This window comes from Notamacropus eugenii, chromosome 1 (genome assembly GCF_028372415.1).
Source record: "Notamacropus eugenii isolate mMacEug1 chromosome 1, mMacEug1.pri_v2, whole genome shotgun sequence".
NCBI lineage: Eukaryota > Metazoa > Chordata > Mammalia > Diprotodontia > Macropodidae > Notamacropus > Notamacropus eugenii.
Window position 1 is genome coordinate 513,487,360 of NC_092872.1, and position 27,385 is coordinate 513,514,744.

Consider the following 27,385-nt stretch of genomic DNA (forward strand, 5'->3'; position numbering starts at 1 on the left):
ATTTGATGAATTAAACTGAATGGCATAGAACAGTGTAGTGGAAAGAGACAGGGACTGAGTCAGGAAACCTGGACACTAGGAGTAAAGGGGTTAATGGATATGAAGATGCTTTGACAAATATATAGAACTGTACAAATGCATTCTCCACCCCTCCATTCACTTTGCGATTCTGACTAGATGCAGGATCCTCGGCTCTCTGACTGACATGTGGGGCTTTCTAAATAAGCAAGGATGAAATTAAATTCTTTTTTCATATAGAGAAGCTCAAATTCTCTCAAACAACAAATATGACAGCAGAAAATGAACACAAATCACTAGGTGAGCCAGGCCTGCTTCTTTTCCCAAAGCAGGAGCAGCAGAAAATTCACCAATTCACAGAAATAATGAAGTGCGTTCCTTGAGAAGCAGCTCAGCATCTCTGAGGGAGCAGGAGAGTTGGCCACCATTGCAATGGTGATGATTACATGGCACAAACCAAAGACAGACACGTTCACTGAGATGGGCCAGGGACCAAGGCACTCTTATTCAGCTTGTAAGTGAACGAGAAAGGGAACTGAAGTATATGATGTGATATACCTCTACGTTGTACAGACCCACCTGATTTCATCACATTTGCCCATCTAGGGGATTCTCTTGTGCTCTTACAAACAGAACTGAAAGGGCTTCCATATGTGTAGATATATAGATATAGGGGTGTGTGTGTGTGTGTGTGTGTGTGTGTGTGTGTGTGTGTGTGTGTGTGTGTGTGTGTGTGTGTGTGTGTGTGTGTGTGTGTTTACTAGGTTAGGAGATAACACATTCTAGTCTTGAATCTACCACCATATGACTATGGGCAAATCATGTTCCCTTTCTGAACCTCAGTTTCCTATTCTGTAAAATGGGAAGGTATAGACTAAATGGTCTCTCTGGTTCCTTTCATTTCTAACATTTTGTTATGTTCTGATGCCCCATCTGGTTTAACATTCTGTATGTTATGCTTCAAAGCCTCTTTCAATTCCAATATCCAATAGTCTATGCTCTAAGGTCCCCTAGAGTCATAACATTCTGTTCTAAATTCACTTCCAACTCTAACATTCTATGATTCTATGACAACAGAATAAATACTGGTCAATTCAGTCAAAATGGTCTATTCAGTTGATGTGGCACTTATGGACAATTTACAGGATAGCCTGAGTACTAGCAAGCATCCATGAGGTCTTGGTAATGTCACATTCCTATGCCTACTGGAACAAGGGTAATTTAACTCTTTAGGATTTCTATGTACAAAAGGGTAGTTGCTCTTAACACTGAAGTTTACTCATTGTCAGCTTAGACTTTGTGCATATTCTACCTTGTGTGACAATAATAACACCCAAAGTCTTTATACATTTTTAAATGAGGGAGGATGCTTTATGGGAAACTTTGGAGAAGGGGGGAAAGAGCTCTGGATTTGAGGTAAGAGGAGCTGAATTCACATCCTGAATCTGCCAAAGGACCTTTGACAAGTCACTTGACCTCTTTAGACCTCTGTTTTTTAATCTATAAAATGAGATTGGATTAAGTGACCTTGAAGATACTTTGTAGCTTTAAATCTATGAACTATATTTACTTTATTTCAATAGATGATATGCAAAAATACATGTTAAACGCACACTGAGTTTCTTCAGGAATATCCCTTATATCAGAGTTGTGTTGCACAGAGACATGTGCCTTGATGATCTCTATACCATTTCAGGGAACAGATCCAAAGCACATAGTAAACTCCAACATGAATGACTTGGTTTATCAAGTATCATGATGTCCAGAAAAAAAAAATACAGCTAGTTTTAGTGGATGTCAATTTTTCTCTTGTATCTGCTGACCTTTGATACAAATAATCAAATGCCAACCTCAATTTCATTTGGAACAAAATGGGCTACAGGGTTCTAACTTTTTTTTTAAGCCTCTGAGCTGGAAAAACAAGAGATTTTTTTTTTTTTTTTAAAGAGCCACAGCTAACATGCATGGAGTTGTCCTGATTGAGATGCCCACAGTGCCTAAATATAGCTCATCCTCTAGGAAAGAAAAAAAAAGCAAGTATTGTTAGCTTCTTGGGCTCACCGAGGTGTGCACGCTGAACGACAGCCAGAAAGTTCTCTCAAACCCCAAACTGTGACATCCGCCTTAGGCTCCAGGCATTCTCTTCCCCCTGCCGGGTTAGCCTCATGTAACATTTACACTGGATTTAATAGGAGAACATGACATGCACTGATTTTTCAACAAACTCTTGCTATTTCAGAGGAGAGCCGGGGAAGGAGCCGCACACCAAATCCCCTTCTATTTTTGGTACACTTAACGCAGCCAGCCATCTCTGCGTCCTATATATCATTTAACCAACTGCTTTGCAATTCTTCCAGGGTGTGGTGTAATGACTGATTTAAAATCACTGCATTGCTAAAACTGCATTGTTCTTCATCAAGTTGAGTCATTTTTATGGGAAGTGTCAAGCTCCCTAACAAATAGAGGCTGCCAGAGAAATCAAGTTCTTCATCTTCAAGCTCCAGCTAAATAGTTTATAGCTTTAATCTGCTCACTGAGGTGTGCAGTCTATGACAGTAATTATAAATGCAAGGAGAAATTACAGCCAAATGCTTTAACTGCATTAGGAGCCATTTGATGAACAATCATGATTGCCTGCTCATTTTCAACAATAGAGGGCACGTTAGTGTCAATGCATTAGAGGTTTTCAGCTCCGCTCTGCTCTTTCTTCCATTTACCGCAGAATGTCACTTGTCTCCTATAAAGTAGAAAAAAAAGCACCGTGGAAGCTTTAAACTTGATGGTAGGAGAAAAAAAAGACAAAGGAGGAAATGCAGAGAAAAACTGTTTATCATGATGACTTTTTTTTTGGTGGATGGCTTTTGGGGGAATTGTTTTGTAGTAACTTTGCTTTAAAAATGAGCTCGAAGCAGGTAACTGCCCGTTTAGTTATTAGGGACTGGGGGGGAAAAACCAAGCAAAACAAAACAAAACTCTCTCCCCAAGCTCTCCCAGAGGATCCTCCACAGATAATGACTTCTGGAAATGGAAGGAAAGTTTAAAATCAGACCATGGAGAAACTCAACAACGAACCATCTGCAGTTGTTTTGGGCCCCTCCGTTCGATATCACGGTCACCATCTGTAGTCAGAGCTAGCAAAGGTAGATAACACGCAATTTTATTCTTTTTTTAAAATCTCCTCCTCTTCCCTCCTCCTCTGTGGAAAGACGTTTTTAATTTAGCTGAAGAATTACACAAATGTATTTTAAAGACATAAATCCATATAAAAAATATGAGCTAATTAAAACATTGCACTCCCTGCCGTTCATAGATTTTCAATTTAGCGCAAGGAAAAAAAATGCATCTGGTTAAATGAAAAGATGATCCTGATGGCAGATTGCAGTAAAGGAAAAATAATGTTACTCTATATTCAAGTCCCAAATTACAGACTTCAAAAGCCTGAATGAGGGAAGAAGGGGAGAAGGTACAACAGAGATAAAAACCTACTGCAGTTGAAAAGATTTAGTCTGGATCACTCAGCTAAAACCCATGTATTCAAAAGGTGACATGTTAGTTTAGTTCTTTCACTGTGGAATCCCATGGTCTATCATTTGATCTGGCTTCTGATATTAATTCTAGGTGGGGGACATTTTCTACCAAGACATGAAGTGGTTTGAAATCTCTTTTGGTGGAAGGCCTACTCATGTTGATGACATCATAGATCCTGGAAATATCAAACTATTTCATATTTTAAGAATAAATTATTGTGAGCATCAGAATTGCCTCAGTGATTGCACTTCTCCCAGTCTTATTTCGTACAACAGCAGGGTTCCACAGAATAGTTTTTGGGAAACCCCATAGTAGGTCAGTTTCACCATCCACATTGTCAACATCTGGTTTTCAGTTGGACCATTATGTGTGTATTTTGACTAGTGGATTAAAATCTCCCACCCTATAACCCATATCTTTTCCCAAGAGGCTTTGCCTTGACCCATCAAAGACACACTGACACTATGAAAGTATTCCAAGTGTCATAAGCATGGCTATCTTTTCCCTGGAGGCAACCGCCATTCATACAATGGCACTTTTCAGGGTGGGGCCATGTCACCACTGGCCCAACTCCTGGAACAGTTTCGTTCCAGGAATGGTCCATGGCGGGATGAGCTTAACTCCCACTGTTACCCAGGCACTATTCCCACCCCCAACATTCCATTTTGGAACCATCTATCAAAAGATACATCTTAATAAACAGGGCAGACATTCTAATTTGCTCAGACCTCACACAAATTTTCAGATGGGGTATCCTTGTGTGCATTTAAATAATAAATAGCCCAATCCCTTAGGGCCAGTTCTATGTTACGGGATTGCGGTATTCCTTATCCTATTCTTAAGATGAAATTGCCTTGAACACTGTTCTCTAATGTGTGTGGTATGTTTTAATTGTGGAGACTGGGAACGAGCCCAGAAAAGGGGGGGTGGAATCATTTGAGTCAAAATATGTTCTACCCAAAATGAGGCATGCTAAAACTCAAACATTTTTGATAAAATCCAGACAATGCTTTTCTAAATGGCCTATCATTTTGTACAATTTGTGCTTTCACAAATACCAACCAAAATTATAACTCCAGATAACAAGGCTATCACTGTCGTTGCTCTTTAAAATGCACATTGCTTTGCAGCAGGTAAGATATGGCCTGCATACTCAGATCTGTGACAATCTCAGAAATTGAGGCATTTTGTTAATTACACGGCTGGCCAGAATATCAGAAACACACCTTATTTCTAAGTATAAGTACAAAATTAGCCAACGTGGATCTTATTCTTGTTTATGGATGGGTCTCCTCCCTCTCAGCTCCCCCTGCCTCTTCCTTTTTTTTTCAAATCCCTGACTTAAATATACAAATCTGATTCACTTCCATCCTTTCCCAGAATCTTGGCAACAAAACTGATATGGGGATGGGGGTGGGGAGTTAGTTTTATTATGAAGATAAGATGAATGGGGCACCTTTAAGCTCTAAATGTGAAATATTCATCAAGAAAAAAGCCATGGCAATGCCCTACTAGAAATGATAACTTATATAGTTAACAGAAGCTACTTGTGTGTGGGTTTCCAAATTATTGGTTTACCTTCACGTTTCTAGAATAAACACTGCAGCCTTCTAATGCTTTAAATGTCTTCTAGGGACGGCATTTGTTTTTTTTTTAAACCTCATCCTATTTGTATATTGTAATATTTTGGCAGCGATATTGACTTTTAAAAATGTTTACAAACCAAACAGGTGGAAAATTGGTCCTGATCATATAATGAATACCCACTATCTATTTGTTCTTCTGTCTGTGTTGCATTCACTGCTATGGAATTTGAAGCATTTCTCTAGGCATTCAGTTCATGTTCTTCTTGCTTTTTAAGGCAAGAAACAGCTGAATGCTGAGTTATGGAGACCTTAACCTGTTATGAATCAAATAAACAGGACTGAGCCCCCAACCTCCCAAGTAGGCGTTCTTCAGATTGTCTTTTAACTCTAGCAAAAATCGATACAAATGAAGCTTGGAAAGACGGGCAGGAGTCTGGCAATAATCATTTTTAATTAACATGGTAAAAACATGCAAACAAAAGAACAACAGGAGTCATTTGGGCCAAAGGAGCAGGTAGAGCAGTGGATTTTTTTTTCTGACCAAAAGCTCTAAGGCCCCACCCTCCCCACCCCCCCACTGTGTGCAGAGTCCTGAGTGACGCATCTTTATAATGGTCAATCTGTTCATTTTGGCCACTGCCATGTGCCATAGTTATAAACAGGGTTGGCTTTATAAGTAGTGGAGGGTGCCACCTGTATTGTGGAATGCGACTGGTTACAAAAGGCTCCCTACCCTGGCAAAATATCTCCCTCATTGGTTTGGCCATGGGATATGAAATTCTCATATTATGCACTCCTTTGAGTTAAGGTGCTGAAGGTCTATTTAAAATGGAAATGCTCTCTGGAAGTGCTAACGCCATAATAAGCCAGGAACGTTTTATTATGAACTGTTATGTTGGTTTGAATTTAGGCCTTGCTCTGTCCCCAAATCGGGCCTAAATAAAACCTGAGTTTGACTTAAGATTGGTTTTATTTATTTTTCTTATATGCCAATATTATTTTCTTTCTTCAAATCAGTATAAGCATTAACTGGATTAGAGAATCCATCAGGACTAAGAAATCTATCTGATCCAGAAGGAACTGGATGTAAGATGAGTGAATTTAATGAGGGGTGCAGAGGACAGCATCCTGTGAAGGCAAGACCAGGTGAAGTGGTAGAATGGGGAAGCCCAGTCAGCTAATGGTCACCAGAAGGGCTCAGGTCACCTAGTCAGCTAATGGTCACCAGAAGGGCTCAGTGAACTTAAGCCAAGAGCATTTAAGGACAGATGAGCTTCTATGACTACTGTGTCATTTCCCCCAAGGCTGGGCCCTGTTTATAACCATGGTCAAATGGTCAAATCTGAGTGACCTAGGATGAGTCACTTCCTAGAGAGCATTACAAAGATGGCAAAAATGAATGGATCGGCTATGCATCCAAATGTAACCTTTGTCCTAGGAGGTGGAGTAGGTGGTCTGGGGTCTGATGACAATGTGAAGCACTGAACGTATATGGTACATTTAGGAACAAAGGAAGACAGGATTAGGATTGAAGCTGGTCACCCTGGAGCACATTGGCAATGGGTGGGTTGAAAGTCATCAAACTATTTATTGAGAGTAAAATTCCATGTGCATGCATTGATGCTACCTTTGATACAGGGGAACATTGAGATAATTCCATAGAAATATGAAGAGTGATAGAGGAAAATAGGCCTCCTCTCTTTTCAGCTGGATAGACTGCACAGAAGAACTTTATAACCCGCTTATGTCGCAGATGCAACACCTCTTCTTAAGGGTAAGAAAAGGCATGCCTGCTCCCCCACCCCACCCCCAAAAGTGGGCAGCATAACTACTGTTAAAAGTAGAACAACAACAATAAAAAGTGTTTAAATACAAGGAACAATGAAAAAGTTAGCCTCTGGTTATTCAGGAGCTGATAACCAGTCTGTAGCATGTGTCTGCCCCTAGTTTCTCCTCCATCTCCCTCCTGCTGCTCATCTTTGGGCTATTTCAAGCACTTGTTAGAACTTCTAGAAGAGGGCTGAGTGGTGAAATGCCAATACGTCCCCTTGAAAGCAGCTCTACAAAAAAAAAAAAAAGGCTGGTGGAAGAGGAGGTTGAAACTACTGGCTAAAATGAGGTTTGAGGATAATCTGTGAATTTTGTGTATCTAAGTTTATTTGGTTCCCCTCCCTGCCCCCACCTCCCCTCTGACAGGGATAATGGAGAATTGGTTGTAACCCATCTATTATGCTTTGCTCTCTTAAGAAATAAGTCCTAATCCAGCAAACTGGCATGCTGTTTGAACCTTTGGGAATGTTGACTGCATCTAAGCAAATACATCTTCTTTACAAGGCTCCTTACAATCCCGACCTTACAATTCACCTTGGGAGCAAACGCATACCTTCAGAACTATTCTTCATCCACATCTGCTACAAACTGTGAGTGGTGTTCAGGTGACTTGCTGTGCGTTTTGCTTAGGTGAAGTTTTACTGCATGTTTGCTTGCAAAGGTCCGACAACACAACTTACACTTGAATTTAGAGTCTGTGTCCTCTTCCGCAGCTACAGTTTCCGGTGACCTTTGAACTGATACCCTGGAGATCTCTTGCTCAACCTTTGTTTGCTGTTCCACTGCCAGTCGGTTCATGTCCTTCATTTGGAAGCCTAGGTGGGACTCTAAATGGCTGATGTAGGTAGAAGGGGTTCTAAACTGAGATGCACAGTCACTACAATAGAAGATGGGATGTCCTTTGTCCATATTTTTCAAAAATTTTGTCCCTCCAGTTTTCCTAAGCTGATATTTGACGTTTGCCAGCCAGTGGCTAATGGTGGTCATAGATAGTCCAGTAAACTTGGAAATCTGCATACGTTCTTGAGGACCCAAATCTGACAAGAGATATTTCCCTTCTGATGTCTGAAAGAGGCTTGAGGCAAACTGAGCCTGCAGGATCAGAAGATGTTGAGGATTCCAGTTGGATTGCCTGCCCTTCCTCTTATGCAAAGTGGAGACTTCTGTAGAGACATCTTCAAAGCGCCTGACCTCCATCTCTAGCTTCATGGAAGGAACCCTAGAAGAGGTCGTGCTGGGTTTTGGTGTGGTAGCTTTGGGAAGAACTTTGACCATGTCGGCAATGTCAGACAGAGCATGCTTCTGTGGTGGGGAAGTACAAGATTGTGCTTGTGCTGACTCTGCCTTCTTGCTTTTAGATTTAGTCAGATCAATGGGCTGATCATTGTTTTCAAACATGTAGCGCCTGGATACACTTCCCGGCCTGGATGGGGCTGGAGACAAAACTGGCTTTTCAAGGATGTTGAGATTCGGTTTATGAAACATAGAAATTGTGCTTGAGCTGGGACTGGAACTGGATGGAGAACGTAGAGGTTCGGTGGCCTTGCCCAGGTGATTATTCAACACAGACTGCAGGGCACTGAGTGGGTTAATACAAGGTAGAGCTGGAGCATGGTTGGTGGTGATACAGCCATTGCTAAGAGAAGATGTGGATTCTATAGGTTGGGATTTCTCTCTAGTGCTGTTCTCTTTCACTTTGTCCTCCTCTTTGTGGGGAGGAGGATCATTCTTTCTGGAGTCTGAAGGAGTCTCACTCTTGGGGAGAGATTCGCCCTCACTGTGGCTCAAGGAGGATGCATCAGTGACAGGGCTGTCCTTTGAGTACTCCTTCTGTCCTTCCTCCTTGTCCTCTGACTCTTTCTTCACTTGAGTGCACTGAGCTAGGTTTGTGGGGACAGAAACAAGGGGCATTACCTTCCACTTTGGAGCTATTGGTCTTAACTTATTAGTGATGGTTGGCCGAATCTGGAGTACCTGGGAGCCCATAGGCAAAGAAGACTTTGTGCCTTCTGACAGCTGGTAGGCTGCATGGATGCTGGGATATGCACTCCAACTGGGAGCCCCATTTTGGGCTTTGTTGATAGCTGTGGTAACTGTGTTTTCTAATGACTTTAAAATGTCTCCTCCACCCTTTGAACCATCTTCCAAGTCTTCTTCCCTAAGATATTGATATTTTATTGTAGGATCCAGTGGTTTTTGAAGAGTGTCTTCATATTCTTCACCCTTGACCACTTTTTCATCTTTGTTAGTCTCCTCTGGTTTTTCTTTTTTGCTTTCTTTCTTAAGTTCTATTGGAGGTGCTGCACATTCTGAAGTTATGTTACTAGATGGCTTAGAAGATAGAGTATCATTTCCCGGGGCCTCTGACAATGACTGCATTTTCTCCACTGCCAGTGGATCCAGCACCAGCTGCTTTCCTTTCTTGGAAGCGGAGCTAGTGACTTTCAAAAAGTGACCTGTGACCATCATGTGAGTAGTGAGCTGTTGCAAGGTGTCATGAGAGCTCCCACATTCCATGCATTTCAGGATCTGAGATTTGCAGGCCTCAAACTGCCAGGTATAGCTGGCACCATTTTGATAGCCATAGCGATTGTTTGAGGACAACTGCAGGTTGGCATTCTTTTGAGAGGAAAATGTTTCTGCAAATGATCCAGTAGTAGAATCTGGGGAGCAGGGCCGATTGACATCAAAAACACGTTTCTTTGCCGGGTTGACCATTTTCGAAGAAATGGCTGGTACTGGCTCCTTCAAAGGCACTTTTTGGTAATGTTTTGTTTTTATCATGTGAACACTCAAATCTTGCAGGGAATCAAAGGAGTCACCACAAAACATACATTTGAGAACTTTTTGTGCATCTTCCTTATCCATGTCCTGAAAAGCCCTTTTCCGTGGCTTTGAATAGCTGGTAGGTCTGTGCTTGTCCTTTTTGCGGTTATCATCTTGGTAGTGCCCGGTTTCATTCATGTGCACGGTTAACTCTACCAAGGTATCATAGGCAGCACTACACTGTCGACACCGAAACCTGCTGGCCCCTGTGAACACAGTCCCACACATCTTACTACTCTGTCGATACAACTGCACAGAGCTGAAAAGATTGGGTTTGGAGACAGGCCTGGAAGGCAAATTCTGCTGTAAGCTTTTGGATAAAGCATCTTGATGCCAATCAAAGTCACTTTTGTTACTTCCATTTCGTGTGTCACAACCTTTCCGCTCACTGCTTGACAACTTGAGGCCAAGACCGAGACCTGTCCAATAGGAATCAGACAGGATGTTGGCATAGACGGCAGTCATCTTATCCATGCAGTTGTGTGTTTCATTCTGAAGTTTGGGGTGGGTGGTAGCTTTCTTGTCCTGGGCATCTCGACAGCATACGCTTTTAATGTCTGCCACCTGGTCACTGGCATCACTTAAAAGAGATTCATTTTCGGCATCCTGATTAGATAAATGACTTACTGGAGAGTTCTGGTAGCTAAAGCTACCTTTCTGCTCTGTGCCTGTCTCTAGCTCTTCATCTGTGCCTGGGTCATTGCTGCCCTGAAGTTGAACTACGGAATTGCTGTCCTCATCATCTTCCTCTTCCTCTTTGATTTCGTCCTCCTCCTTCAATTCTTCCTCTTGAACATAACCTGAAAGAGAAGAGGAACAGATGAAATGACAGGGTACGTACCCTACTCCAATTTCAAGCCTCGTGCTAAGTGCTTCCTGTCCTGAACTGAATGCCAATTTAATCTACACTTTTATGAACTGTTAGCAATGGAAAGAGGAAAAAGCCAAATGATGTCTTTTGTGGAGTCTACTGCTTTTTATTGGCAGGCAATCATAATTCTTTATAACTTCCCAGAATCCCAAGTTAATAATTTTCACGTTTAAGGAATATCACTCTAACATGTTTATAATGGAACGGTTGCAAAATCCATATGTATGATTTTCAGGCAGGACTCTAACCCCACTCCTATTTAGTTGGCTCCATCTTGCCTCCAGGGAGAAGAATGATGACGAGAAATAGAAATGAGATCTTGATCCTTGCCAACTTAGCTATTATTAGGACCTTCATTCCAATCATAAGACCAGGGTTCAAATCCCAGACCTGCTGCTTCCTATCCTGCCCATCTTGGGCAAATCTCTTCACTTCAGAGGATGTCAGGTTCCTTATTTGGAAAATAGGGGGGTGAGGAAGAGGGTAGAGTGGATTCGGTGGTATGCTGGTACATGTTGAACAACTGATTCTTGGAGAGAAAAGTGTAAAGATGATACACTTTTTAGTTTCATATGCATTATTAACCTTTTCTCCATCATTTTCTTAAATCTAAACGATCAACAAATCAATAGCTTTTTCTGATTTCCAAGGTCTAAATGCTCACATTGACAGTTTAATAATCAACTCCTGAAAGAGTTAGGTTCAGCACATCCCTGGGGGGACAAGACAATAACCAAGGCCCTTCAAGTTCTAAATGTGATGCTTCATCATAGGATCATATTAACAAATCAATTCTACTTGCTCCAAAGGGATTTTAGTTGAGTGAGTCTTTAGTGAGGTCCTCCTTAGATGCAAGGCCGTAAAGATGAACAAAACCAAGGCACTATGGTCAAGGCACTTTCTGTGGTAGGAGGGATGAGCCATGTACGAATAACTGTGACTTAAAACAGAGGGAAATACACACCACAACAGGTTTAAACAAAGTACTCTGGGGAGTTCAGAAGAAGGGAGAGATCATTTTCAGCACAGGGTATCTCAGGAAATCTGAATAGAAAATGGATTATTTGAGCTGGGTTTGGAAAGACTTTTATAAGGAAGAGAGGGAAGGGTGGCAGAATTCAAGATGGCAGAGTGATATACTGAACTTGAAGTCAGAAAGACCTGGATTCAAATTCTACCTCAGAGCCTTACTAACTCTGTGACCCTTGGCAAGTTGCTTACCCTCTCTAGGCCTAACTTTCCTCATTTAGAAAAATGAGGGGATGGTTATGATGGTCTCTAAGGTCACTTCTGGCTATAAATCTTTAGGAATATTTTAAATTTTAATTTAAATGAACAACCTTTTATTTTCTCCCCCATTGCCCCCAGCCTTAGATCTATGACTCTATGATTCCAAAGGTAGCTTTAGCAGAAATTATTCCACATGCAAAGGGGAGAATGTGGGCAAATGGTAAACATCAGAGTCATAAAATATCAAAATCTGAAGACACCTTAGAAGCCATCTCCCCCAACTCATAGCTTGAAGGAATCCTCTTCACAACATATTAGAAAATGGTCATCCATCTATTGCTTAAAAGACCTTCAGTGGTGGTAGAGAGAAAGTGAGGCAGGGGAGAGGGAGGGAACCTGCTACCTCCTGATGTATCCCATTCTATTTTGAGATGTCTCTAATGGTTAGGAAGTCTTGCTTTACTTAGAGCTTAAATTTCCATTTTTCCAACTTCCAGCCTAACTCTGCCCTCTGGGACCAAGCAGAACAATTCCTCCTTGTTCCCTTGCCATCTTAGCTATTAGCAGCAAGAAGATCAGGGTTTGAATCCCAGCCTTGCCGCTTCCTATCCTTATCCCATAATCTTGGGCAAATCCTTTTACTTCCCAGGATAGTCCTCCAGATACCAGAAGATAGTAGTAGTTCAGTTTGGAGAGGTTTCTTGAAGAGGGACAGTGCGACATAAGACTGGGAAAGAAGACTGGGGCCAGATTCCAGAGCGTCTGCAATGAGTGTTGGTTGTAGAGACATTATATTTTCAGTAGTCAATGAAGTTTGTTGCAGATCAGCCATTTGTACAGTATGATGTACATTATTCTATAAAGGTGGGCTCCAAATAGAAGCTAAGGCCTAGAAGGCCAGGGAAGGGGTATGATGGAACATCTGAATAGACTATTCCACTGCTGGCTAGGAAATGCAATCATTTCAAAATAATGATTAAAAGGTTTTTAAATAAGAACGGAGTATTTGGGGACGATCCTATTATGCTCTAACAGATTTAAGGAGACATTTCCAGAGGACTCTTAAAATGCCCTCTCAATTTTGTGCCTGCAATTCTGAACACACCATGATTTGTGGGTACAAATCACAGGATGCCAATTACCTGTTTGATTTGTGGATATGAAATGCTGCTGGGAGCATGATGCTTTCCGGGGGTCCCAATTCTCTGGCAGGCTAGGGGAAAACTAACAGTATGGACAAAATCGAGACATGGGGGAGGGGATAAGAAGGAATTAATAAGCAAATCTCTCTCCATCATGATGGAGAATACAGCAGTCCATATCCAGGTCCTTTTTCTGTTCTCTGCTTGGATTTTGAGGGTGATATCTAGCTGATGTTTTATTGTTGATGAAGAATGGATTTCTATGTTTGGAAAAAGTAAGAATTGTATCATCCAATTTCCATATATTTTTCCTACCTCCTTGTCCCTTTACTCCTAAGTAGCTCATAGTGAGGATTTGAAAAGGAAATAGCTAGATTTAGGCTTAACTCTCAGAAAGTCGACTGGTAAGGAAATGAACAATATAATGGGTCAAGGATGGGGGTCTTGTGTTTAAGAATTAAGAGGAAGCACAGCAAACATAGATTTTACTTCACAGATTCCTAGTGTAGAGGAGAGGCAGCATGGTGTAGTTGGACTGGGAGTTTAATACTATGCCTCCATAAGGACAATACAAACAACCGAAAAGGAGGGAATTATAGTCAAAATTATAGCAAATGGCGGAGGTTTTGGGGGGAGGATGTGAGGAAGAGGCAGGAAAGTACTAGGGTTCTATATGGCACAATGTAAATGTTTTGACTGATTTTTTTGTGTCTATGCACACAAACAAATTAAAAAATTTAAAAGCACTGTTGAATTCAGTAATATTATGTCCAACATAGGGGGGAAATCTATTTATTTAGAAAATGTGAATTTGGAATCCTAAGACATAGATTCTAATTCCAATACACCACATGTATGACCCAAAGCAAGGCATTTAAGCAGAGGATGACTCAGTTTCCCCATGTGTAAAATGAGGCAGTGCGACAGATGGCCTCCAAGGTACTTTCCAGTTTTAAATCTTATGCTTTTATGAACTGTTACTAATTGGTTGTTTTTACAAATAACCAGTTTACTGAATCCAAAACTCACACTTTTTTCTTCCAAATTATTTTGTATGTATAAACACAGCTGCTACATCACCAGTGGGAAGTCTACCTTACAGACAATAAGATATGAAGATAAAAATAAGGCAAAGCAAAACAAAAATTTGCAAATAAGAAGAATGGCTCCGTGTATGGGCCCACAGAGCAGATAGCATATTGTGAATATATTATCTTATAGGTAATTGAGGTTAAACCCTCAGCATATATAACAGTGCAAAAGAAAATGAACAAGAAATCAGGAGAAAAGATGAAAAATGACCTGAATTCTGTCATGGTGATTTGCTGAATATGGCTAAAGTCCTGAATTGCTCTTTTGGAAATGTATACTTATTCACTCACAGGCATGAAATCTGCCCAACCTGAGTTCTTGCACACAGGTGGAAATGAGAAATATTTTCCTCTCTCATGATATCTGGAAGCTTAATATTAGAGCCCATCTTTTCCTTACAATCTACTTTGTCCTTCTAAATGGATTCTCCAGAAGAAAAGTATGAGGCAGCAAAACCCTCCCCCACAATACAGATAAAATTTTCTGCTTAATTAGGCATTGACATGTTTACTATAACCTTTATAGAAGAGTAACTCATGCTGAGCAGTCCTTTTTTTTCCCTTCATAGCACAGACTTAAATCTAACACCAGTGATAAGAGAATACATTGAAAGGCCTCATGAGAAAGGACAAGTGCCAAGTCCACGATGGTGAGAATTATTTTTTTTAACTGTGGCTAAAGATTTCAAGATTCTTTTAAAAAATACATTTTAATATCATACATCATTAAAATCGGTCACTTTAAGTGATTTTATTTGCCACTGGCAATTTCTAGAAAGAGCAGAGGTGTTCAAGATGTAGGCAACCTGGGTATATAATGAATATCATCTATCTGCCTCTCCCTCTAACCATGATTCGTTTTCAAGTATTGGGCTACATGTAAATCATTTCATAACGTGAAATACAGTGAGTTCTTTATTTGAATGCCTAACTAATGGAAGGAACCAGAGCATTGTGTTAAGTTATAGTCAGAGGGATTTTCTGTTCCTGTGCCACGGCAATGGTTAAAATAGATCATGTTATCAATATTATTAACTTATGGATTTTAATAAGCAAGAATCACTTCAAAATCCAAAACACTATTTTCAATGGTCCCGGACCTTTCCAGCCTATACCTAACTGATCAGCTACATATCTCTCCACTTTAAATGTGAAGGAGAAACACTTAAAAGACTGATTTTTAAAAATTCATTTGTTAAGAACTAGCTATTGTTGTTACATGTATATACTGTTATATGTACATATGTTACATGTATTGTCTCTGAGACAGGACAAAACAGAGGCCCTTGTATTTTTCACGGAAATCTCTGAAATCTCCTAGAGAGGGAGTGGAGCAGCAGGGATTCCCAGCAGTGTTTGTGAGTTTTAGGTAACTTAGATCACCCAATATGTTGCCTCTTCTCTCAGCTCCACTCTTAATTTTTTTAGACTTTTTACCATGTTTTAGTGGTCTCCTTACCCTAGAAGACCCTTTTCTCCCTGTGACACCTCCTATCTTTACTGAGTTCCTCCCAGAGCCTCCATTGAGGAAGTGCCCCACTCACTTCTCACTACTCTCCTAGCTCCTCTCCTGACTCTCCATATTTCTTCACCATGTCCCTATATAGGTTGTATCTCCCTATCTTACCCCTGTTTTTGACTTCCCATTATGTGTTGTCCTCCCCTGTTAGAATGTAAAATTCCTAAAGGGCAGAGATTTTCTTTCTTCTTGCTTGTACTTGTTTTTCCAGTTCTTAGCACAGCTCCTGGGGCATAATAAGTCTTTAATAAATGTTTATTGTTGATAATAACAAATCTCCTTGTTCTAACTCAAATTCTTTGTTACAGGTTGTCTATTCATTTTAGGTAAGTTCTATGGGCCTCTCTCCTGGTGTGTTATAGGGTACATGTGAAATTTTAGAAACACATACACACTAAGGAATAGATTTTTGAATCAAATACATATTGTTATCATCCATCACTCTTTATGAAATGGCTCATCATGAAATGGGGGTGAGAACATAGTGCCAACTCTTGCAAATCCTACCAAGCTAGAAAGGTTTTGAGTGCAGACGTGGTCAGTTTATTATTCAAGGAGAAGCTTGCTTAAGTGAAAAGAGGCTTATAATCGGAAGGCTGGCCACCAGGTCAATTTTCAGTCAAAGAAATTTACTAAAACCAGCTATCGAAGGGAAGAAGTCTTATGGTCTTCAAATATGGAGATGAATTAGTCAGTGGAGAAAGTACTCAAACCATGATTCATGCTGTCCCTATCTACTGGCTCTTCTCATCCTATATACAAGTAGACTCACATCTCTCCAAATTCTCAAAAAAAACCCAACAAAAAAAACAACCCCAAACCCATTACTTTATCCTGCCATTCTTGCTAAATTTCATATTGTGCCTTTCTGCTTCTCTGCTAAACCCCTTTAAAAGTATGAAATATGTATAGCAGCTCTCTTTGGTAGCAAATAATTGGACATTGAGAGAATGTCTCTCAAACTGGGAAATAGCTAGACAAGTTGTGGATTATGATTGTGATGGAATACTATTGTACTGTACGAAATGATGAGCAGGTTGGTTTTAGAAAAACATGTAAAGATTTGCATGAAATAACAAAGAATGAAATGAGTGGGACCAAGAGACCATTGTATACAATAACAGCAAATACTATTAGAAAAAGAACTGTGAACAACTAAGTTATTCTGAGTTTTATAAATTTTCAAATCAACTACAAAGGACCTATGAAGGAAGATCGTATCCACCTCCACAGAAAGGACTAATAAACAGAAGACCATATAGTATGGTTTTACATATATACATACATACATGTCAAATGGTGGCCTCCTCTAGTGTAGGGTAGAGAGGGAGGGAGACAATCCAAAACTTAAAATGCAATAAAAAATTAGATTAAAAAAGAGAAAAAAAGTATACATACATATATAATGTGTATCTCTAATTCTCATCTTCTCACACTAGTTTTCTAAACCCTCTAAAATCTGGCTTCTGATTTCATTATTCAACTACAATGCTCTCCTTAAAGTTAGCAGTGATCTTAAAGGACTGACTTTTTCAGTCCTCATGCTTCTGGACTTCTCTATATTATTTACATTGGTGATCACCTTTTCCTCCTGAAAATTATCTTCTCTCTTGCTTTTTGTGACATATGCTTTCTTGGTTTTCCTTCTAACTATCTAAACACTCCTCAGTCTCCTTTATAGAATCTTCATCTTCACCATTCCCCCAATGGTGGATGGACTCCAGGACTTGATATCTGGTCTTCATTTCTTCTCTTTATGTGGTCATTAACTCCCATATGTTCAGCTTTCATCTCTATGCAAATGATCCCGATTCATATATTCTATATATCCATTCCCAGCCTTTCTTTCTGAACTCTAATTCCACATTTTTAACTTTTCTTAGACATTTCTAGCTGGATGTTCCACAGACATCTTAAATTTGACATGTCCAAAATAGAACTTATTCCCCCCCAACCCCTTCTCTTACAGACTTCCCTATTTCTGTGAGGGCCACCACCATCTTCCTAGTCTTCCAGGTTCACAGTCTTGACATGCTCTTGGATTTTTTACTCTAACTCACTCATATCCAATCAGCTTGTCTTCTTTTCCTTAATGTCTGTTATATCTGTCCCCTTCTCTTCATTCACATAACCACCCTAGTTCAGGCCTTAATCACTTCTTACCTGGATTATTCTAATTGGTCTCCCTACTTCAAGTCTTTCTCAACTATAATCTACCCTTCTAAAAGCTCTTAAAATGATTTTCCTAAAGCATAATTGTGTCACAATTCCCCTAACTCACCACCACCCCCAATAAATTTCAGTGGCTCCCTCTCAAATACACAATTTTTTGTTTGGGGTTTAAAGTTCTTCACAAGCTGACTCATGCTTATATTTCTGCTCATCTTACACATTATTCCCCTCCATATACTCTGTGGTGGAGCAACACGCACACAACACTTATCTCTTATTTCTGTACCTTTGCCCTGACTCTGACCATACCTAGAATGTTCACCTCCGCCTTTTGATATTTCTCCATGTACACAGCTACTCTCCCACTCCCACCCCCCCTTGTTCATGAAAGCCTTCATAGCTTCTCACCTGGATTACTGTAATAACCTTCTACTTTGACTCTGGCTTGTCGTTTCCTACTCCAATCCTTCCTTTGCACAGCTGTCAAAGTTATTTTCTTAAAGTGAAGGCTTGACCACATCATTGCCCTACTCAATAAACTCCAATTTCTCTCTTTTACCTTCAAGATCAAATATAAACTCCTCTTCTTGTCATTTAAGGTCCTTTGCAATCTGGCTCCAGTCTATCTTTCTAGCTTTATTCCATATTACTTCTCTTCCTAAACCTTACAGGCCAACCAAACTGATCTTACTTTTCCTTATATCTTTTACCCCATCTTTCCTCTCTGTGCCTTTGCACTGTTGGTCCCCATGCCTGGATTGTACCATCTCCTTCACCTCCACCTCTTTGAATCTTCTGTTTCCTTCAAGATTCAGTTAAGGTACTACCGTCTTTCCCAATTCCACTCAAATCCTAATTTTCTCCCTCCCCAAATTTCCTTGTATTTATTTTGTACAAACACCTTATGTATCATCTCTCATGACAGAATGCAAATTCTTTGAGGCCAAGAGCTTTCTTTCTTTCTTCCTTCCTTTTTAAATTTCCCTTTGTATCCCCAGCAACTAGATCAGTATCTGGCGCATAGTAGGTACTTTAAAAATCTTGATGACTGATTTGAGATGTGGAAGACCATTTACTAATTCATATAGAGGCCTATGATCTTTTGATAGAGGAACAACAACATGGATGATACAGATGAAATCATGGATTTCTGAAGCATTAAAGCGTGAATGAGAATAAAACAAGTGGATGGGAGGTTATATGTTGCTACTCTGCACATACACAAATACATGTTTCTACATGTGCAAATTCACTTGTCAACATATGAAGCCACACAAATAACTACGTCTATGAGAGTGTTTATATGACACTACCTTAATATCTAGTCAATTTCATCATTCATCAGAAATAGTTCTTTGGCATTATATAGGCAAAACAAGCAGTTGATTGATTGGGGTTATTTCTAAATGACACCAAAATAACTGGTTGTAAAGGGGGAAATATCACTCAATCTACTAGGCTGTTTGACACATACTCTCCAAACTTTCACTCTTTTCTATTCTCATTGAATTCATTGAATTTTTTTGACACTTGGATTCTCTATTGGTAATTTTGGTATTATAATGACATTACCCATCTGTGAGCTGAAATGTTGAGGAAAGAGAAAGAAAAATGGACATTTCTAAATTTCAGAAGCTTCCTGCCACATACAGTGAGAAGTTAAATGCCAAAAATATCTTCAGATAAATTTCTGATGGCAATACTACTTCCAAGTTAATTTAAAACACCCTTACCATCCTTGTTATGGCAGCACGTGTGGAATCTAGCTGACATTCAGTTTTTCTTTCTGGGTCTTTTCTTTTAGAATCTAATTTCCCATTTTATAATATAGGTATACAATTATACGTAAACTTTAAAGTCAAATGATAAACTAAGCATGACTCTCTTGGATTTTTGGATGTTTACAGTGGGAATGAAAGGGCGAGTAAGGTAATCATGTGGGGATTTGGGGTAGACTAGAGAGCAACTTGGACCATTGGGATGAACGTTTTGGATTCCCTTTCGTTCTCTCATTAGGTTATGATTTGCCTGTATTGATATGTACTTCAGGCAGATTTTAGCCTTGGTGTGGTAAACAGCTGCAATCAGTCTGTCAAAGCCAGTGTCTTAAAGGTTGACAATTAGACGGTTGCACTTTTGTTCAGTTCCAGAACTTGCCAGTCTCCAGTTACATATAAATGTATTCATTTATTCATTCAATCATTATTTAGTATCTACTGTGTACAAAGATTCTAAGAGAAAAGAGCACTGTTCTGGTCACAACTCTGAGCCATTTGATTGGCAAAGACCCTTTTTGTTTACAGGTGTCTGATAATCATCCCCATGTATAAAGATTATGCCAGTCAATTTTGCTAGAGTCCACAGGAAGCATTCTGTGTACACAGACCCACTCTCAAACTTAGTAAGTCCAGTTGCCTTGAACTACTGAGATATGGATTAAAAAAATATGAACAGAAATTATTGTAAAACATCCTGTAACACTAGCAGACCTAGCTTTGAAACTTTTAAATAAGGTGATATTAGAAGTGAGGGGCACGGTTATTTATGATATGATTTATTTATGATAACTAACATTTGTTTTAAAACTTTTAGCTTAACAGAAATTTAGCCACCAGAAAAAATTCTAAACCAACAAAGTAAATCTACATTTTACATTACATTTACATTACATTAAAAATTGAAAAATGGTGCAGAGACAATACATAGACACATACTGTATATAAACAAGCAGCCTTGGAATCAGAAAGATGTGGGTTCAGGCCCAGCCTCTGACACATTTTTTTGTTACCTTGGGATAACTGCTTAAGCTTTAAGTGCCCAAAATTTTATGCTGCAGTAGAGCTGCTGATCCCATAGGGGATTATCTACAACAATGGAATGACAAGCTTGACCTGCTGGAGCCCCAAAGTGTTTACTATGTATATTATATACAATATATATACATATATATAAGCATATTCTATTCTATATTACATAGATAATAAATATACATAAACTTTACTATCTCAATGGTTTTTTAAAAATCCCAGTTACAGTGATTTTAAATGAAATTGTACAAAATAATTTACTGATGGGATGATGATAGATATCAAGTTTTTGTTAGGATTGTATTCCTGTGGTTGACTTGGTCTCACAACATGATATTTCAGCAAAAATACTGACAGTCATAACAATGGCAGTAAAGGGGGGATAATTTGAATAAAATTAGCAATTCTAGAAATCCAGCTTTTCAAAACAAAGCCAATTTGACTGAAGTCTTGTTTTATACCATACTCATTTATGATCATGATAATTTTCACCCTTACATCATAATCGGTAAATGATGATATAAAACCTGATAAAGATTTATGAGGCATATGGAAGATCATTGATCAGTCACAGAATACTTTTCTCTGTATGACCACAGCATCCAGACCAGATTACAAGACAAAGTTAGAGACTTCCTATTTTGGTCTAAAAAACAAAAACAAAAAACAACCAAACAACCCCAAAACTATTAATGTGTATTGTTTTGGGCACTGATTGGTCCTCATGTTGTTAGGTGAGCAAAAAGGGGATTAAGCATTTAAAGAAGCTGAGTTGGGTTTCCTTCCTTCTAGGGTGGGTTTCTGGGACACAAGGAAGGCAGGGCTAGGGGAGATATGGGCCACTTTTTCCCACACAAGGAAGACAATTCCAGAGTTAAGATTTCTGTTTCTTTTTTTTTTCCTAGATCCATTTACAGAGAATCCACATACAAACCTCCATGCATATTGCATTGTAAGCAATCTAGAGAAGCAATTGGGTTCACAAGTATTTCTTGTTATTCTCAGAAGAAAAACCTAAATTCACTGGGCTTTTTTTTTTTTGTCTCTAACAAACTCATATTTTTCTTGACATATGCAAGGAACTCATTAACACAAGTGGGCCTTGTACACACAGATCAGGAAGAGCTAGAGCCAAGCAAACAGCGTTCTTTCTTTACAGGGATGTCAAAGAACAGGAAGGTACAATGAGGAGCCTGCTTATCAAGACCACCATACGTGGCCTACATACATGGGCTGAGGGCTTTCTGAAGGTCTTCAAAAGCAGTAATATTTCTTATTTCTTCTCTAGAGCATTGTAATTTCATATAACTCCTTTGTATATGCATGTCAGGTTGACTAAGTACAGTAAAAAAGAAAGAAAAGAAAAAGAAATCTAAGTACTTAATGCCACTTTCCTTCACGGAGAAACGTCATTGCAATGTGTACTATGAAGTTTTTGTATCATGGCTCTTTGGGTGTTTCCCCATTTCCTTGCCACCAAGTATCAGAATGAATTAACTTGCTATGTTATCTTGCCACACTAATCTCTCTGGGACTGAAGTTTTCTTATCTGTAAAATGAGAATATAAGACTAGATAATTTTTAAGGTCACTTTCATCCCTAAGATTTGGGGATTCTTTGAAAACTATAGTTTCCATGAAGGAAGATGGACTGTCATCATCCAGGCCCATGACAAAACAGAATCAAGCAGAGAGATGAGGGGATTTTAAGAATCTGGGTCCAAACCCACTTCCCCACAAACTCTCTACCAAAAGAAGTAATCCCACAACAAGGCAAAACAAGTTTTGCGACAGGAATCACTTAGTCTCAGGTACAGTGATCAGAACTGCAGTCTAGACAGACAATTTACCCATTTCTTGTTGTCAGTGAATGTTATGACAATTAAGGGTTGGAGAGAACAAATATCTTAGATTTTTGTTGTTCTTTTCCTTTTTTAAGACCAAAAGGATTTTATACTTTATTTAATTTAACTTCAAATGCCTGTGAAATAGCAACCCTTTCCATTTTATATCTGAAAGAAAAAGAGGCTTATCCTCCTGACCACAAAATTTGTGTCTACTTTCTATGACATCCCTATTCTTGAACTCTCTCTTCAAGAGAGTCTCTTCACTAAACACCTGCCTCTAATTAGAACACGGTGTAGCAGAGCTTCCTAACCTTTCCAATCAATACCTACTATGTGTCAGGCACTCTGCTAGGTGCCGTGGATATGTGTACAAAGCATAAAACAATCCCTTCTCATAAGGAGCCTACCTTCTAATGGGAGAGACAATACATATGATGGAAGAGAGAGAACATATAAAAATATAGACAGCACAAATGGAAAGGGAACAAATGCAAAACAGTTAAATACAAGGCAATTTTGGAGGGAGGGGCCTAGCACTTGGGAGAATCAGGATCATTTTAAGTATGAAGATAACACGTTAAATGTAAAAAAAAGCTAATGAATCATTGTATGATAGTATTATTATTATCATTAATTAAGAAAATATATAGTGACCACAGACTACTCTGAATTCAGTAATGCTTTGAAAAGAATTTGTATCTTATTCATTATAACAATATCTAAATATATTTTAAAATAATATATATGTACAAAGCATTATTTACTCAGTCTAGAGAAGGTTCCTTAGTTATCATTATAAGTTTCACTGCATATTTTGTTTGAAGATCAGAATAATAGGTCAGAATAATAATTGGTATAAATATATGTGCAAATGGGTGCGTGTGTGTGTGTGTGTTTGTGTGTGTGTATGTTGAGTGTACATGTGCATATGTGATACAGCAGAAACAGCACTGAACTGGGAGCTCAGGGTCCTGTGTTCAAGATTTACTGCTGCTATTGACAGTGGGACTGACCTTGGGCCATTTGTTTCATTTTCCAGGTCCTTCATTTTCTTTCCGGTAACTCTAGGGAGTTCAAAGGATCATAGATTTATATATGGAAGGGAACTTAGGGGACATTAGATTAACCCCCTCCACCCTTAATTCATAGTTGAAGAAACTGAAACCCAAAAAGGCTGTGACTCACCCAGAGTCACATAGTATCTGATATATGATTTGAACTCATCTTCCTGACTTCCAATCCAATGCCCTATGCATCCACCTAGCTTTCTAGGTTTGGCCAGATGATTTTTGAAAGCCACTCCAATTCTAAAATACATACGAATCTTTTAAGTGATATTGAGAAAATTATTTTTAAAAATCAAATTAGAAAAAGAATTAACTAAACTTTTATTGATTGTCAATTATGTTTAAAACATTGTGTTAGGCGTCTTTTTAGTACCTATTTTTCTGACTGAATTAGTCCAATATGCCTTTCATTTAAATTTGCTGGATGTTTAAATTAGGAACTTCAGCACTCTCAATGATCCAGAAATATTACTGAAAGTTAAAAGCCTAGATACTTTAGGCAAAGCTCAGAGCCAGTTACGGTAACTTCACATGAAAGTTACAGGTGCTTATGCTATTTGGAGGTTTTGTTACTTAAATTTAGACTACTTTGCATAAGGAGCTCATCATCTACGTCTTGTTCCCTTTCACAGGAGTGAGCTACAAATGTTAAAGAACTTTCATCATGGTGATGTACCCCTCCCCATCATCCCCTCAAAAGGAAATCACAAACTTTTTAACTGAAGAGTCTTTACTCTGTTGGACCCACACTTTGAACTTCAAGAAATGAGTGATAAAAAGAAGATTCCTAGAAAAATTCTTTCTTCTCAGTTACCTGAAGTTTTGGCCTAAGATTGGAGGAGGGAGAGGGGGAGAGGGAGAGAGGGAGGGATGGAGAGGGAGTGAAAGAGAGAGAGAGAGGGAAGAAGAGAGGGGGAGGGGGGAGAGACAGAGAGAGAGAATGTAGTAAAAAAGAGAGGGAGGATTGAAGATGCTTTACAAATTGACCTCCATTCTGGAAGACACTATGTTGATGTTATCATCCCACCAAGAGAAGAAGGCCAAAATGAGAATAATATTTTGGAGAGGAAAAAAGACAAATAAAATAAAATCTACTTTTAAAAAAAGACTGGAATTTTTTCCCAAATAGAGATTTTGACATTTTCATTTTTCAAAGAATAGAAAATACTTTCAGCCAAATTTCTACCTATGTGTATAGTTATAGCTCTTTTATAGATGCTTATAGTTCTTTCTTTTAGTTCTTTCTGATCCTAGAAAGTTTGATATTTGCCAAGAAAAGGGACAGTGGGTCATTGTCCAGAAAAACCTTCACAATTCACGTAAAACCAAGACACCATCTGCACTGTTTCAGACATATAGTCCAATTTCACTTGAAATAACATCATTAGTCCAGCAGTCCCACAGAGATAGAAGGTGATCTTGTTTCCTCCTTGCCTGGCTTGATTTCAGAATCTTGCCTTTTTTTTTCTTTTTTTGGCAAAAGCTGCTTCTTTCTCTGAAATATTTCATGCAGATAATGGATAATGACCACTTCTCATTGCTTTTTCTTGAAAATGTCTAAGTGCGTTAGCTAACAAAAGAAAAATGTTAACTTGGTCCTTTGTCTAAGTTCATGGCTGGGGCTCCAACCCACTGAAATAAAAAAAATAGAAAACAACAACATGCCAGTAGAAAAGATAAACTGGCACTGACTAGCAACTCTTAAGGCCTGGCCTTCTTCAGTGAGGATTCTGTGCTTTGTTAGAATGAATGACGTCAAAGACATTAAAGACCTTTACTGTGCTATAGGCCATCCCTTTGTCAAGGCAGGATTTCATCCAGAGGCTTTTTCCACTCTACTGGAGTGGAACCTCCAGTCCTCCCTGGTGTTAGAGTCTTTGCAATGCAATTAATCTGGCAAAAAGGAAAGATGGTTGAGGCAGCAGTTTCTGGCATTCAACAGTGTCCTTGTTACTGCCACTTGTCACAAATCAGCGTATGGAATCAAGGAGGTTCTTTCTAACAGAACAGCGTCTCTTGTAAGGAGTAAGGGGCTGAGTCAAGGCAGTCACTCAAAGGAGCTCTAGGAAGGCTTTCCTGAACTCACAATTAATCCAGAATCTCAGAACTGGAGGGCAGAGGGGTCAAACATGCAAACCACAACACTCCTGAGCAAATCCTAAACCAAAATTGGAAAATACTTAACAAAATAAATAAGAGTATAATAAAACAGTTTTCTAGTCATGTCTGACACTTTATGAAGTTTTCTTGACAAAGACACTGGATTGGTTTATCATCTCCTCCAGTAATAAAACATAGATAATGTTAATATGTCGTTTTCTAATTTCTACGCCTGCAGAGATCCTTATGAACTGTTTAATGATCCCCCTTTCTATTTGAATTTGACACCACTGCTAGAAGGGACCTCAAAGGATATATGCTCATTACATTTAGAGAAAACCCTTCAGTTTCCTCAATTTCATTGCTGAGATCAGGACAGCCTGGCTTACTGAAGTTCATATAGCATTCATACCAAATAGAAGAGGCAGGTTTTCTGATTCTAAATCTATGTTTCGACTACAACACATTGCCTCTCTGTTCCAACTTCAGCTCCAAAACAGTAATCCATTCTCCATACAGTAAGTAATTTTATGATGCGGTGGAAAGAACGCTATATTTGAAATCAGAGGATCTGTGTTAAGATCCTAGTTTGCCACCTACAGCCGGAGTAATCCTGAACAAATGATTTAACCTCTCTCTGCCCCAGACTCCTCCTCCATAAAATGAAGGGGTGGACAAAAAGTCCCTTCCTTTCTAAATCTAAAGATATAATCCTATTGTTATTCTATGACCCAGCTCCTAATGGAATGAGGAAGAACTGAGAAGTTGCCTGTGAAGTATAACATATTAATCTTGGATCACTCCTTTGCACATGGACTGGGACAAGGAGGTTGTGTTTGTTTGCTTTTTGATTAGGTTAGCAAAGAGCAAAGTGACATAGGAAGGGTAAATTCCAAAAACTGAGAAGGGGAAGCTGGACAGTATGAAGTGCTGTTGTCACAGTGGAGTCTTCAGTGGGGGGCTCTGAGTGGCCAGAGGGGTAGCAGGGGACATAGCATCAAATAGCAGGGAAGTGATACCAAAGACCAGGCCAAGTTCATCTCCTTCATCGTTTAACCCGTAGTCAGCTTAGTCACACAGGGTCATACCCTCTGCTTTTCCTATTCTACTGGAGGCAACCAGGTCACACACTCTTATCATGTTAGAAGAGCCAAACATAGAAAAGTCCTTTCCAGGCTGTATTCTGAGAACTGGACCCACAGGAATGGGATTTTTCAGGATTTTGATTATCTATTTCTCATGCTTTGGTTATAAAAATTCAGTGGGTTCAGGGTATTATTCTCCATCAATTCCTTATGGATTTATTTAAATCCTCCAATTTGGTTGAGTGTTTCTGTGCAACAATAAACAAAAGAGGAAAATTAATGATGAAAGGGATTAGCACTTATAAACAAAGCAGGTGATACAGTTAAATGCTGACCTATTTTAGCTCTTATTTAAGTGTGTTAGCTTTTGAAAATGAGGCACTCTCTATCAACCCCAAATCTGATCTTGGGCTCAAACCTCATTGAACTGACAGATTAAGTTACTCTTAGAAATGGCCCAAACTCTTGGAGATAGAGAAGACTCCAATATCTTTTTGAATCTACAATTTGAGAAATCAAATTCCTTCAAGATTAGTAACACTTTGGTTTCACGCTCTGAATACTCAAGAAGAACACTGCCATGGAACGCCAGCCCTTTCTGTTTCTAGCCAGGAGTGGAGCATGAAAGAGAAAAGTTGTCATCTTAGAATCTCCAAAATTGTCTAAG

At 39.1% G+C, this 27,385-nt stretch overlaps 1 protein-coding gene and 1 long non-coding RNA gene across 5 annotated transcripts in view; one reads left to right on the forward strand and one right to left on the reverse strand.

The window, feature by feature from the left end:
• Window positions 1-1,086: 1,086 nt before the first annotated feature.
• LOC140519960 (uncharacterized) lies at window positions 1,087-24,395 on the forward strand. Of its 2 annotated transcripts, XR_011972336.1 has the most exons (5): window positions 1,087-1,234; window positions 3,004-3,158; window positions 14,692-14,772; window positions 21,780-21,883; window positions 24,166-24,395. It is a non-coding gene; the product is annotated as an uncharacterized lncRNA (long non-coding RNA). The 2 variants fall into 2 exon arrangements; XR_011972337.1 differs by lacking the exon at window positions 3,004-3,158 and having other exon boundaries at window positions 1,089-1,234.
• TSHZ2 (teashirt zinc finger homeobox 2) overlaps window positions 1,571-27,385 on the reverse strand; it is a 277,680-nt gene continuing 251,865 nt past the window's right edge. The window contains exons 2-3 of one of the 3 annotated variants that reach the window (XM_072633530.1): window positions 7,516-10,588; window positions 1,571-2,755 (exon numbers count right to left, since the gene is read on the reverse strand). In XM_072633530.1, the coding sequence (XP_072489631.1) occupies window positions 7,524-10,588 (3,065 nt within the window). In that variant the 3' untranslated portion in view covers window positions 1,571-2,755; window positions 7,516-7,523. Of the gene's footprint in view, window positions 2,756-5,564; window positions 10,589-27,385 lie in introns of those variants that run through there. The other 2 variants (XM_072633529.1, XM_072633528.1) reach the window with 2 other exon arrangements.